The sequence below is a fragment of the Polyodon spathula genome, chromosome 34, assembly GCF_017654505.1.
Source record: "Polyodon spathula isolate WHYD16114869_AA chromosome 34, ASM1765450v1, whole genome shotgun sequence".
NCBI lineage: Eukaryota > Metazoa > Chordata > Actinopteri > Acipenseriformes > Polyodontidae > Polyodon > Polyodon spathula.
The window spans coordinates 1,999,041-2,014,199 of NC_054567.1; the positions used below are offsets into that span (position 1 = coordinate 1,999,041).

The following is a 15,159-nucleotide window of genomic DNA, read 5'->3' on the forward strand; positions in this document are numbered from 1 at the left end:
GTGATTGGTCATGTGATTGGTTCACATCATTGTCAGTCCCGCCCCTTTTCAAAGGAACCCTTTTGTCCACCACACTCTTCACACCAAGAGAAGATGGTTGAACACTGATTCTGTGAGTTAACAGAAAATTAATTACAAAACATACTACAAAAGAAAGATTCTCCAAAAACTGGATTCTGCAGCAGTCAGAAAACCAGACGGAGATGGAGAAGAAACTTTGCTAACTATGCGATATGAACTTCAAAAACATTTTCTGATATTTATTTATGTTATTTATTTATTGACTTTTGACTAACAGCTATATTTAAACTAAATATATGAAGTTATATTTATTATCCAACCTTGCCTCACTTATTTTCTTGACTGATTCCTATATGAAATGTACTGCAGTCTCAGCCATAGTGTAAAATGAAATGCCCCTCGGGAAGACAATTGTTACCTCCAGGGTTCAGCTTCGGGCATTATAGCTCCCTATCGGTAACAAGTCTTCCCTTGGGTCAATAATTTTCCACTATAGCCCTCCCCTCCAGTCCATATTTACTATATATATATATATATATATATATATATATATATATATATATATATATATATATATAATGCATCATGGCACGTAGTAGACCGTGCCAATTTTGGAGTTGTGTAAACACATGACCAAAAGTAAATGTAGATCCAACTATTGCCCCCGTGACACTGCTTATGGTCAATTGTTTTTTTTACAAACTCATACCACGTCATCATGCTGAGTGTCCTCTTGTCATACAACAAAGCAAAATGGCAGACAACAGAAAATGAATTACCAAATATACTACAAAACAAAGATGCTGCAAACACTAAAATTGGCAGAAAAAATTGCATTCAGTGTATTCTGATTTCTAAAAATTCAAATAAATATTCTGTGTGTGGTGAGTTCATAAACTCAACGGACTCCTCAGAGAATTGTATGCCACAGTGAGAAAGTCAGACGGACAGTTCTATGCCAAAAAAACTTGAATATCTGCACTATGGACTTCAAAAACATAACTTTCTTGATTGATTCATAAAACAAATCTGGACTGCAGGCCTTGGCTCATAGTGGGAAACTAAAGGCTCATCAGGAAGAACTATAGTTACCTCTAGGCCTGTGGCTTCGGGCATTATAGTCCCCTGTTGGTAACTATAGTTCTTCCCTGGGGGGCCATAGTTTCCCACCGCCTGCAGTCTTATATATATATATATATATATATATATATATTATATATATATATATATATATATATATATATATATATATATATGTGTGTGTGTGTGTGTGTGTGTGTATAATTTCACCACAGGCAATTAATCTATATAAAACATATGACTTGTATGATATGATGGAAACATTTAGGTCAGAGGAAGACTCAGCAAATACTTTTACTGAAAATATTCAAATTAAATAGATCTCCAATATGAATCAGATATTCTATAGCATTAATTGCTTTTTCCAAGGTTGTTGTTCAGCAACTATTATTGCAACTAGTTTCAAAAGCAACTCGGCTTGAGGCCATGTCTAATACTAATCCTCTACAATGGTGCTGCTTTCTCAGCTGCTACGACTTATTCATTTGCACAAGGCAGTTTCTCCTAATGAGACGTGAGAACAAAGGCCCTTTAGAAAGAAGAAAAGCAACCACATCAAAACAGTGAAGCAACTTTTGATAAAAAAATAAACAAACAAATAAATAAATAAATGACTCTAGCAGCTGCCTGGAAAAAGTTTGAATGACACCTCTTCAAAGATTCTGCTAGTTTGAAAGGAAATGTATTCGTTCCTAGGTTACTTGATAGCCATGTTCTTTATTTACAGAGGTGGCGGGGTGACGATTGGACATTGTGGGCCCTGTTTATACAACATGTTTACTGAGGCATTTAACTTTAGACATGGTTAAGTGTTAGACAAATACTGTAGTTCAACATGTCTGGCTAAAAGGGCTTTTAATCAAACTTCAACCACTATTCACCATTTAACAGCTCTCTATCTGTATATGACTAAACGTGACAAACTAGACAATGTGTGACTTGCAAGTCGCTTCATCTGTCATACTTTATTGAGTTTAAGGACCTATACAATATCTATAAATATGTTATTTTTAACAATGAATACCTTTTATTGCATTGTAATGACAGATTACTATTGGTTGCTTGCAAATGCCTTGGTTATACTATATCCTGTCAATAATGGTCTGCTGTTGTTCAGAACATCATTTAATAGAGAGTCCTCCATAACTATTAAGCACTCTGAATTTAAAAATACTAAATGACAAACGCCTCTTCAAACAGTAACTTAATAATCCAAGAAAATTATAAAGATTGTAATAGATATTTATATATATATATATATATATATATATATATATATATATATATATATATATATATATATATATATATATATATATATTTCGCCTTATAAGGACATTACTGCTCCAATAAAATACAGCATAACAAACATGAGACAAGAGAAAACAGAAACCATGGCCTTTACTGTACTTCTTTGACTCTTGGATATCCAAATATTAGAGTTAAAACAGAACCACCACCAAATAAACACTGAACATTATTGTGTAAACAAACCCAAGAACTTGATACATTACAGGGGGTGGGATATGCAACCCTATTGTAAGATTCAAGTCTGGACATGTTGAACTTTCAAAATATAACCCAAGCAGCACTTTTCACAACCCTAGTTAGCTCTGCAGTATGGTATTTCATCATTTAGTTGTCTTTTTTTAAATCATTTACATGCTCTGACATCACACCTTAAGCAATCTACTTAAATGCCACTAAGTTAGAAAAAGAAACAGTTTAGTGGAGTCAATTCTCTCTGGCTCATGTTCATGAGCAAGGTTTTTGTCTCCAAAGTTTCACTGTTAGCTTCTCTCCCTTGTAAAAAACAAACAAACAGTCCCATGTAAATGTGTTTGAAGAGCAAGATCAGTCCCGCTCATCGTAGTTTGGAGTCTCCGTATGTGTTTCGTGGAATTGACATCAGCTTTTCAACACAAGTCACTTTGGTGTCCTGTAAAGAACTGTGCCAGACCATGTTGGCTGGTCTTGTCTCCTCGCTGTGGCAGAAGAGATAGGGTACTGTATCAGTCCTGCTTTGGATGAAGGCACTGTGGAGCAATGTGGCACAGTAGCTGCTTACTCTGTCCAGTCTCCTCAGGATCAGGTGGGCTTTCCTAGGAAAGAGAAAAGGACATCATGTTTATATACTACTTTCCACTTGCAGTCTCTAGAGAACACACCTTATTTATAAGGTCCTTTGAAGGATCCTTTGAAGGATAGCTGTCTCAGCACCAACACAATGGAATGCTCTCGTTGTTGTTTTAGATACAGCTAAAACCTTGGCATACTTTACAGCAGTTAAAGTACTAGATGTTTTCATATTGTACTTGTTCACCTTGGTGCTGTAACTAATGGATGTATGGAAATGAATTATGTTGATGTTGATTATGATGTTGTCTATGTGATATGTTGAGGTGAAGTCTGTGTGTGTGTGTAGCTGCTGCTGTTGCCCTATAAGAACCCTGTAGAAACAAGGCTATCCTTGTCTGAAAATCCTTCATTTAAATGATCACTTGGAAATGTTACAACAGCCACTGTAAGAAATGCCAGAGCAATGTGGTCCATCTGCACAGGGTGTAGGATTTCTGACCAAGTACAATTCTAGCAATGGCAACGGCACTGTTAATATTCTCAAGACCTGCGAACCTTGTGCCTTTGAGCATTTGCAGGGATTGCAGAATGATTCTGAATGCGCAACATTGGCACTCTCAAATCATTCTACACAGAACAGTAGCTCTTATTGTGCTTCTGCAACTCACAGCAGCCCAGAACACCACACGCATTCTGTGTGATGCAAGCGCAGCTTTAACAAAACAAAAACAAAACACTAAACCCATGGAAACTGAGGACATGCAGAATAAATGGTGCAGAAAGCTTTCCCATGTCAAAGTTACAGCAATAAATAAACACGTCCAGTGATGTGTGCCTCACCCACATCCTTTGAGACGAAGCACAGTGAAAAGAGGTGTGAGCCAGACCATCGGGAACACATTCACCTTCACTGAATGAGAGGGGAAGTAGCTAACCCCACGATTCCATTATTCTTTCAATATACAGTGTGCTATAGTAACATAATGTTAATGTAGCAGTCATCTACTGCAACTCGTTCTCTTCTTTTACATTTACTGAGTAATTCTGCTGCATGCACTGAAGCTTCTCGAAGCTCTCTGTACTGTTTAGTAGGGGCGTGTGTACAAGGTGTAGTGACTGCAGCTACAAACACTGCAGCCATTATGTGCGCAGCACTTAACACCCAGGCGCTCATTTCTTGTTGTTATCCTGAATTTCCGAGGCAATTGTGATGGTGTTTCTGACATATGGACTTTGTCTGAAAAGTAAAAGCTAAACCTAAAACATTCTGAATGCACCAGTCATAAAAGTACATCCAAAGTTCTCAAATGCTTACGAGTAAGTGGATAAAATGGTATGCTTAGGCATGTATCAAGTTATACAAATCCTTCTAGTAGAAGGTTTTTTTTTCCTGTTAAAATTCCTATATTTATCACGTGCCTAATGTTTACAATATAGCACTTTCCACCTATTTACAAAGCATATGGCTGAAAAAGGACTCATGATTCCAGAATGTGGCAGCTTTTATACCTCTGGAGTGATTGCAGATGTCACTCGTTTTAAATATCGGAAATCAAAATCAAGTGTGCGTACTAACCCTTGATATCTCTAGCATGACATCAATGCTCCCTGTACTCAGAACCATCTTTCCTGAGTATCCCTCCTCCCTATTGTTTTTCAGAACACTGTTTTAACTAAATCAACCCGTTTTTGAGTCTGCTTCCTTATTTCATTGTAGCTTTTTGGTCCATGCGCAGTGTAATTTATTTACACTGCTGAACAGAAATATGAAAATAGGTTTGGTCGTTAAATTAAGATATTATATATCAAGCACTAGTGAGGGACAGCACTATATTGAATGGAAGAGGCTCAGCCCACACGAGCGGAGCAAGCACTAACGAGGCACAGCACTATATTGCATGGAAGAGGCTCAGCCCACACGAGCGGAGCAAGCACTAGTGAGGCACAGCACTATATGCATGGAAGAGGCTCAGCCCACACGAGCGGAGCAAGCACTAGCGAGGCCCAGCACTATACTGCATGGAAGAGTCTCAGCCCACACGAGCGGAGCAAGCACTAGTGAGGCACAGCACTATATTGCATGGAAGAGTCTCAGCCCACACAACAAAGTGAAACGTTCACAGTGTGGTTCTGCAAAGGCACACTATGCAGCTGTGTCTCGTAGACCCTTTGCTACTCTGTCCCCTGACATGGCTACAGAACTTCTGTAACTCTATTGGTAGAACCCCATTTTGCGGCATGAGGACATGTTGTGTGCCATGTAATGCTTTTAATATTCAGCTCCTGTCATTTCTGTGTCCCCCCTTCATATGAATTCCAATCCATTAGCTGCTATTCACGTGGTGTTCTGAAAATGATAAACAATCACTACATAGCTAACCATTAGTAATTAATGAAGTACATTCACTAGCATATTAGTAGACTAGTTAAGAACTGTTCTAAACAATTCTTCCCCTATTGTACTGTGCCCTATACACAGGGGGCTGTGTGCAGGTGTCCTCTCTAGTCAGCACTGGGACTCTTCACTTGGTTTCCAATCCAATCATGAGCTCCAAAGCTTGGTTTGTATTGCAACCCATCCCCCACCTCACCCATAAAGAAACAAACTATGTCCTAGACAAGTACATAAAAAGGAAGGCACAGTGACTCCTTGTGGCAACTTTAGGTACAATTTAGTAAATGAGACAGTCAAGGTCCAAAATTTGCATTAAGTAATACTGATCCATCATATATTCCTTGGCTGGACCCCCTCCCTTATAAAAAGGGCAGCAAGTGCCATTCACCCTGCCAAGTGCAGGCCATAAATAATATATTGTGATTCATCCAAATGGTTCACAGTGGACAACATTGAATATCAGAGGCTACCTTTTCAAATAATATAAATTAAATCTTCTTGAAGTCTATTATGATATTTATGATTGTTTTACAAGCGCTAGGGATGCAGAGAACACTTCCTGGCAAAGCAAAATAAAACCAAAACTCTCCTTAACCACCAGAATCAAACTCCCCCACCATGGCTATAGCATGCAGTGGAGGGGGGGGGGGGGGGGGGGGGCTCTGGGAGCAAGCACAGTTCCATTCTTACCTGAATGCTCCCCACATTTCTATCACAGGCCTCTATCAAGCACAGACCCTGTCTGCAAAATTATGTAGTGGGTTTATCCAATCCCATTCACTTGTGACCTGTGCCAGATTTGGACGCAGCCCTCTGGAGGTGAAATGCGGAGCAACTTCAGGACTGAAGTTTTCCAATCTCAATCTGGGTGCCCCGGAAGGCAGGCATCATAGGCATGGTGGTCAATATTGGTCATCTCTTTGTCTTTCAGGTATGAAATGTCTTTAAAGTGAAGAACAAATTCAGATCATTCTTGTGTGTGGTGAAGATCATCTGTGGGTTGAGACTGCCCGGTTTAACAGAGAATTTGGCATATGATATGCATGATAATATATTGTCTACAATGCCGACTTGTGGGGCAGCCTGGATATTAATTAATTGACTTTTACAAAATCACTTCAGGGACCTCGAACACAAAGGCAAGGATGTTTTGTGATCTGTTTGTTTTTATGTGACTCTAAAATGTAAAACATGACCAAGAATAAAAGTAGCAGTAACTTTTAGTTTTTTGGAATTGGGATTTGAGTGCAAGTTCTGCATTTGTGTAAGTTTGTATTTTAGTTATCATTGTGTCATATGATTTATTAGCAAAAAAAACATTTTAGTAATTACAAATATGTAGTAGCCTACATGTTTTAATGCTGATAGTGCTGTTTGTTCAGTAACTGTTTCACAGTGCAACTGTAATCAACTGTGCAAAGCACTATACCACACGTTTTTCGTCCAAAATCCAACTGTATTTGCTAAATAATAGGAAATAATGCTAAATTTGGGATTCAGTTTTTTCATCTAGCTTTCTATAGTAATCAAACTTGATTTCATCCCTATATATAAGTAAAAACTCCCAGCACTCCAGCAGTGGCAGTACTGATGCTGGCTTTTACTGCACTCCCTTCAGCAGCATATATTTCAGCTCCTCTGGGACGGCAGCTCCTCCTCCTCTGGCTCTCGGGACGGCAGCTCCTCCCTCTCTGGCTCTCGGGACGGCATTAGCTCATCCCTCTCTGGCTCTGGGATAGCAGTTCCTCCCCTTCTGGCTCTCAGAGATGGCAGCTCCTCCCTCTCTAGCTCTCAGGATGGCAGTTCCTCCTTCTGGCTCTTGGAATTGCAGCTCCTCCCCCTCTGGCTCTCAGGACAGTATCAGCTCCTCCCCCTCTGGCTGTCGGGATGGCAGCTCCTCCCCCTCTGGCTCTCGGGATGGCAGCTCCTCCCCCTCTGGCTCTCAGGACGGCAGCTCCTCCCCCTCTGGCTCTCGGAAAGGCATTAGCTCCTCCCTCTAGCTCTCAGGATGGCAGCTCTTCCCCTTCTGGCTCTTGGGATTGCAGCTCCTCCCTCTCTGGATCTCAGGACAGTATCAGCTCCTCCCCCCATGGCTCTCGGGATGGCAGCTCCTCCCCCTCTAGTACTCGGGACAGTATCAGCTCCTCCCCCTCTGGCTCTCGGGATGGCAGCTCCTTCCCCTCTGGCTCTTGGGATGGCAGCTCCTCCCCCTCTGGCTCTCGGGATGGCAGCTCCTCCTCCTCTGGCTCTCGGCATGGCAGATCCTCCCCCTCTGGCTCTCGGGATGACAGCTCCTCCTCCTCTGGCTCTCGGGATGGCAGCTCCTCCCCCTCTGGCTCTCGGGATGGCAGCTCCTCCCCCTCTGGCTCTCGGGATGGCAGCTCCTCCCCCTCTGGCTCTCGGGATGGCAGCTCCTCCCCCTCTGGCTCTCGGGATGGCAGCTCCTCCCCCTCTGGCTCTCGGCATGGCAGATCCTCCCCCTTTGGCTCTCGGGATGGCAGATCCTCCCCCTCTGGCATCTAGACCCTTGTCCTTTCTTGATGGATGCTCTGATACCGTATGAATGGAGCTTGGCTTTTTCGGAAGACTAAATCCATCATCGAGACGTTAATAAAAACCAAACAAACTCAGAAACAGGTGCAAATTCCAGGTGGTTTCAAACTCTTTACTGTCTTATCATTCAACAGGGACACTGATTAAGACATGATATACTATATGTAGTATCTAGATAAGGTTGCATACAAAGTCCGAAGGAATTGTCACAATGAGCAGTAACAAGTCATTACTGCCTTTTTTCATGCTTTCAGGATAAATCTCAGCAAAACAATATCATTAACAGACGTTTGTTACCAAATGGGTCATAAAAGAACTGGAACTGACTAGTAAATGCAGTTCAATGGCTGGTACTGAAGTAATGCTTTGATTTATATCTACCTAACATATATAAAAGGTAGTGACATTTTTTCATATAAGGACTAAAATGATCGCCTATTTCAATGGGCTGTAATAACTAATACTGATGATTAGTGAATGGATGAGAACAAGCAACGTGTAACCCAGGTTGAATAATATATAGATTTGAGAGCAGCTGCTGACAGATCACCGTGTAGGAGTCCTCCATTGCATGCTGTAATCACCCGACATACAACACACAAATAAAAATGATCCAAATACAAGACCACTCATATTGTACATACATACAGAAACAAGCACACATGCATACCTGCTAAAATCATTATTTTTTTCAGAATTATTTACTATATGAATGTACTGTAGTATAAAACAGAAAAAATAAAATCCAATATTACAAGGAAATACCTGTCCAAATGTGGACACACACACACACGTTTGCATTCCTATATTTGTGGGGACTTCTCATTGATTTTCACTATATTTGTATTTATTATTTCTAACTTGTCATACAAAACTCCACACAGGGTTGAAAGCCGACAACAAACTAAATACTTTGGCAATTTTGGTTCTTAAAAATGTGTTTTACAAAGTGGGGACGTCCCCACAACGTCGTTTTTTCAGGAGTTACTATCTTTGTGGGGATATTTTTTCAGATTTTGCCAGCACATTGATAGTAGTCAGAGGTCAAAGAAATGCTAATGGCCTATCTCTGTATGCAACTTGATACTCCTAGTATATAGGCCCCAGTGTCTTTTTTTCACAGCCCATTAGTCCTGCCTTAATAATATTACTAATATATTCTAGTCCATGAAGTTGCTACTCTAGATGTGGATATCTACTGATGCAGTATCTACTCCAAGTCTCCTTCCACCTGTACTTTGTTGCTATACTTTGTGGAGACTTGAAGGAATCAAATTCTTACCACGCTGAAACATACTTAATAAACACTGCTCTTGTCTCTATTTTGAGACTTGAAGGCTGTGTTTTGTATCATGTTGAGTGGGTTTTGTGCTCTATATTTTGAAACATATTTCAGAGGTAGTCAGTGACATATACAGGACTATACAGGAAATGCATGCACATGGATTAGGGAGTGGTTAACATGTAGAAAACAGAAACTACTAATTAGAGGAGAAGCCTCAAAATGGAAAGAGGTAACCAGTGGAACCCTCTGCTCTTCCTAATCTACATTAATGACTTAGAGTCTGGTATAGTAAGCAAACTTGTTAAATTTGCAGACGACACAAAAATAGGAGGTGACAAACACTGTTGCAGCAGAAAAGGTCATTCAAAATGACCTAGAAAAATATGCAATGCAAATATTTTTAAATAGCATGTTTACACAGACAACCATGAATAAACAAAAATAAGAGGATAGATAGCATCTCGCTTTGTTTCAATTTGGCAAATTTAAAGATTGCTCATCTCAAGTACAATTATTCAGAGAAAGTAGAATCGTAACTAAATCTACAACGGTGTTTCCCTTGGTGAAATTTAAAAAATATATAGAGAGAAAATTAAATTCTAAATACTGAAATGTATAAATTTTTTCAATAACAGTTGGCGAAATTCAATGCTTACCCCTCCTCTGCTCAAGAATGACTGGACAATTGTCAGATCTTTCACTTTCCCATTGGCTTACTTGCCTTCAGTGTTTATGCAGAACACCGTGAATGGCCTCTGCTTGCTTATGATTGAAAAGCTGCATCAAACTTGGCAGATATTTGACTCTCCTATTGGTTAAACTTACCGTCAGTACCTTCAACTAAAACACACAGGTTAGGTCCCAGCCAGCTAACTTATGAATGGGCTACCGCAGAGAAAATGCAGATATTCAACTGGTTGATCATATCGCAGAGGCCCTTCAGGAAAAAATCATACGTGGAGTACGTACAAGCACAGGCTCACGACCCATAATTTAAGAACAGCTGCCGCAGGCACAATGGCCTGGCTTCACGGGCACCACCTTGAGAACCACTGATCTAGACAATGTGGGGAACCTATAAAAAAAGGCCGAGTCAAGTTAAATCAAGGGAAGTAATGTTAAAACTATACACTGCATTAGTAAGACCTCATCTTGAATATTGTGTTCAGTTCTGGTCACCTCGCTACAAAAAAGATATTGCTGCTCTAGAAAAAGTGCAAAGAAGAGTGAACAGAATTATTCCGGGTTTAAAAGGCATGTCACATGCAGACAGGCCAAAAGAATTGAATCATTCAGTCTTGAACAAAGAAGACTATGCAGCGATCTGATTCAAGCATTCCAAATTCTAAAAGGTATTGACCATGTCGACCTAGGGAACACAAATGAAGATTAGATAAAGGGGCATTCAGAACAGAAAATAGAAGGCACTTTTTACACAGAGAACTGTGGGAGTCTGGAACCAACTCCCCAGTAATGTCGTTGAAGCTGACACCCTGGGATCCTTCAGAAGTTGCTTGATGAGATTCTGGGATCAATAAGCTACTAACAACCAAACGAGCAAGATGGGCCGAATGGCTTCCTCTCATTTCTAAACTTTCTTATGTTTTTATGTTCTTATATATGTTATATTGTATAGTACAGGTACCACGGTTTTTCAGTTACTATGTCCCTTGTATATGGAATTCTATTTCTCAGAATATTGCAGATTACAATAACTTTTAAAATCTAGGCTTAAGACTTATTTTTTAAAACTGGCTTTTGGTCAGTAGCTTTTATCAGATTTTATCGTTTCATTGTAAAGAACTCAGACGCTATGGAAAAGTAAAACTGTATTGTAGACTTTTCTTAGTGCTGTTGACAAACACTTACTGGATAACTTGTGATTCCATTATCAGAAAGTTATGGTGTGTTTAAAACTGCACTGGACATGTTGAAGATTTACAGTATCTGCAACACTTTAAAACCATGGATGCAAACTCCAATGGATAGCAAAAGTGTTTCATTGGAAGGAGTAACAACTGACAGTCCAGTCTCAGTAAGAACCATGCGCCTAGCTGACAGTCCAGTCTCAGTAAGAACCATGCGCCTAGCTGACAGTCCAGTCTCAGTAAGAACCATGCGCCTAGCTGACAGTCCAGTTTCAGTAAGAACCATGCGCCTAGCTGACAGTCCAGTTTCAGTAAGAACCATGCACCTAGCTGACAGTCCAGTTTCAGTAAGAACCATGCGCCTAGCTGACAGTCCAGTTTCAGTAAGAACCATGCGCCTAGCTGACAGTCCAGTCTCAGTAAGAACCATGCGCCTAGCTGACAGTCCAGTTTCAGTAAGAACCATGCACCTAGCTGACAGTCCAGTTTCAGTAAGAACCATGCGCCTAGCTGACAGTCCAGTTTCAGTAAGAACCATGCGCCTAGCTGACAGTCCAGTTTCAGTAAGAACCATGCGCCTAGCTGACAGTAGTCTCAGTATATATATATATATATATATATATATATATATATATTATATATATATATATATATATATATATATATATACTGCCAGCTAATCGAAGTGGCAGCTCTGGTTTTGGCTCTGAGGCAAAGCTATCAGGTCCAGGATTTGCTCCACATAGCACAACAAGGTGTGAAGCTGATTTGGGGTGAGGAGAGGTAAAGCTACCAGTAATGTATGCAGCAGGTGCAGGACATGCTTCAGATAGCCCAGCAAGGTGTTGGTTGTGATTTCTCAGACAGTGTAAGTGGCGCTCCTCAGGACCTGTCTGTTTGGCTGTGCAAGGGGAGCTGCCAGGATGATGGCAGCGAGCCAGCACTGGGAGTAAAATGATCTTTTCTGGCTCACCAGTTCAAGGGAATCCTGACAGAGTGCGGGACAATTACTTTTCATTAGGCCTTGTTAATGTGGTACTTCTGCTGGATATCTCATCTAATATCAACAAGAACTCAGATTAACTCCCTCTGCAGTAGCTGTGAATCATTCCAAAGCAAAGAGCATTAGATTGTAATGAAAAGGCAGGACCCAGCAGGACACGAACACTGTAATAGGCAATCAAACTGAGTAGGCATTTACTGTGGAAGGGCGTTTAATAAGAGGGGAGGCTTGGAAAGCCCATGTTTAGGGTTACATGCTGTGGTCAGTCTGTAAAATAATGGATTCTCGGTGGAGCTAACAGTAGCATGCTTTTTAATTCCTTCTATTTTATTAACAAGCCCATGAATGACTATAGATAGGGTACACAATAGAGGATAATGCAAAAATAAACGCAGATGGAAAAAGGTATACGAATGCAAAATAAACAATTCATTGATTTAATGTGTAATTTATTTATGTACACATCAATGCATTGCTGCTGCTTTGGGAAGCGCCAAGCCGCTATTGTGACTGTGCTGTAATTTAAGGTAATTCCACTTATATTATTGATCATACATTAACACTGTGACACACCCCGCACGTATAACCACATTACTGAAGTTTGTCCCGACAGTTTGGAAATGTAATTAGAACTAATGCAAATCAAAGGTTTGGGTGGCTTCTTCAACTGAGCGCTGTTGAAAAGTGAACAAAGAGAAAAGGATCAAACGTGCAGTGTACTGCTGTATGATAAAGATGCTGCGTTTCTTTTGCAAAGCTGACAGACGCATATTTTGCAGCCATTCTGCCAATGGAGCACAAAAAGAGTGTGGAGGCCTTGCATAGGTATTTGTGTAGTGCCTTTTGTTTTTTGTTTTTTTATGGTCTGTTACTAGAAAGCCTGGAGCCCTGTTCTAAAAACACAGTTACAATGATGGTTCTTGAACCCTTCTGTTTGCGTCCTTTCAGCTGAGAAAGTGCTTGCAGGTTGCTGCTACTGTAAGTTCTTTTATTTTAGCATCACAGTGGCTGTGTGTCTAGAAACTGCTGTGCTCATTTAAAATGTTTCACCTAGACATGGCTGAGACTGGACCTCAGCAGGCCTCTAACACTAGCTATGTTTTCCTTGCACACTCCAGCATTTTAAATATATGTACACTGTCTGGAGTTTACATGATGCAACTTCAAATGACTCCTAGGAGGTTTATCAGCCTGTGTCCTGTTAGCTTCCCCATAGAGCAGGTAACTATTATATAGAGCGCAGGCCATGAATATTGCATCATCCACATCTTTCACTGGTTATTAACATTTTGTACCACTAAGGTTTGTATCTACTTTTTTTTCCTCAGGTGTACATTTCTACATTACTAACAATGCATTGTAAATGTCCAATCACAATTTGACAGTGTTTAGGACTCTACAGTACAGTGTGTGAAATCATTTTTGTGTGTATTTGTCTAGAAACTGTGTGGGCTGCTCACAGTACACAGCTGACAATAAGAAGCAAGCTAGCTGCTTGCAACACTAACACTAACATGATGTGTGGAGTTTTGTCAGAGCTTTAAAAGCTTTACAGATAAGATCCTGTACTAGAGTGTTAGCGAGCAGTAAACTGTAAATAGTCTGTCAATAGCTTTGCAAAGGGCCAGTCAGACTGCCAGTTGGTTTGTGGCTTGCGTGTGCAGTGGCTCTCCCCACAGCTTGGCAGGGTTCAGGATCCGGACTACAGCCAGAACTGTTCACACAGAACAGGCAGAGGGGTCAGCAAGCTTTACAGTGTCAAAGGCAGTGAACTGCACCACATCCAAATGGTGCCACACTAATGGAGGCCATTGAACTGTAATAGATGTCTGCAGAGAAAGATGGGAGGGGCAGCTGTTGTAACATGTAGCTGCCGAGAAGGGAACCCTTCACATTGTATCCAAGGAATTCCGTAGAACTGCATGGTTACTTTGCAAAATACGATTTTAACCACATACATGAAAGAGCCAGAGCGAGATTTGTTTTGTTGAATTATTTGTTTTGCTCTGCGAGCAGTGTCTTTTTGTTTGTTTAAATATTTAATTTATTTTTGTATTCAAATAAACAGCATGCCGCGTATTTTTCAGCTGCAGTACTTGCCTCTGTGTGCTTCATCATTCTAGCCTGACGTCACCACTCAGCCACTTCCTGCCACAAGGAGCAATTCATTTAATATTAAACCAATAACTCATTGTTTTAAAGGTGTTTACTGTCCAATTCATTTCTCACATTTGACTGGGAACCTCATGTAAAGTGATGTATCTGCTACTAATATGTTATGATATCTATGCTAAGAAAGCCAGCGGTGCTTTCCTTGCAGTCTAACCGCCCTGTATCAGAATAAGTTGCTACTGCTGCCAGTGCTGGGCAAAGAGCTAAGAATACGAAGTAAAAGGCTAATTTCTAGCTCACCAGCTAAAGGAAGTCCAGTGGAGGTCGAGACAGTTACTTGTGATTAACCCTTGTTAATGCATCGCTTTTTGTTAGAAATCAGCTTTATTTTCCACACCAATCTCTTAATACAGTAGCTTCCCCAGCAGAGTGCAGTACATGAAACCTCCTTTTGGAATTACACTGGGGCTGCTCCCAAGTTCAGTTCAGGCAGTGGGCTTTGAGCTGTGTTGTGCTGCCATGCGGTGGAGCTGGATAATTTGCTGATCTTTTATGATTAAAGTGGCTTTGTCTAAGAAGCAGTGTGGCTTACTTGGGAGGATAAGGAACTGGGAGGCAGGTTATAGCAGCCCTATTTAAGGGTATTATTGTCCTTTCGGTCATACCTCCAAGATGTGAGGTCTCATGAAAAATATTACCGTGTAACGGGACATTTTGGCAGGGAATTTATTTTGGCTTTATTAGTGGTTTTGATTGGATTGTT

The 15,159-nt window shown here is 40.5% G+C and overlaps 1 protein-coding gene across 2 annotated transcripts in view; it reads right to left on the minus strand.

The window, feature by feature from the left end:
• Positions 1–2,440: 2,440 nt before the first annotated feature.
• The window catches only part of LOC121303624 (astrotactin-2-like), a 728,767-nt gene continuing 716,048 nt past the window's right edge, over positions 2,441–15,159 (minus strand). For both annotated transcript variants that reach the window (XM_041234419.1, XM_041234420.1), the window contains one exon: positions 2,441–3,203. In XM_041234419.1, coding sequence (XP_041090353.1) covers positions 2,966–3,203 — 238 coding nt within the window. In that variant the 3' untranslated portion in view covers positions 2,441–2,965. The remainder of the gene's footprint in view (positions 3,204–15,159) is intronic.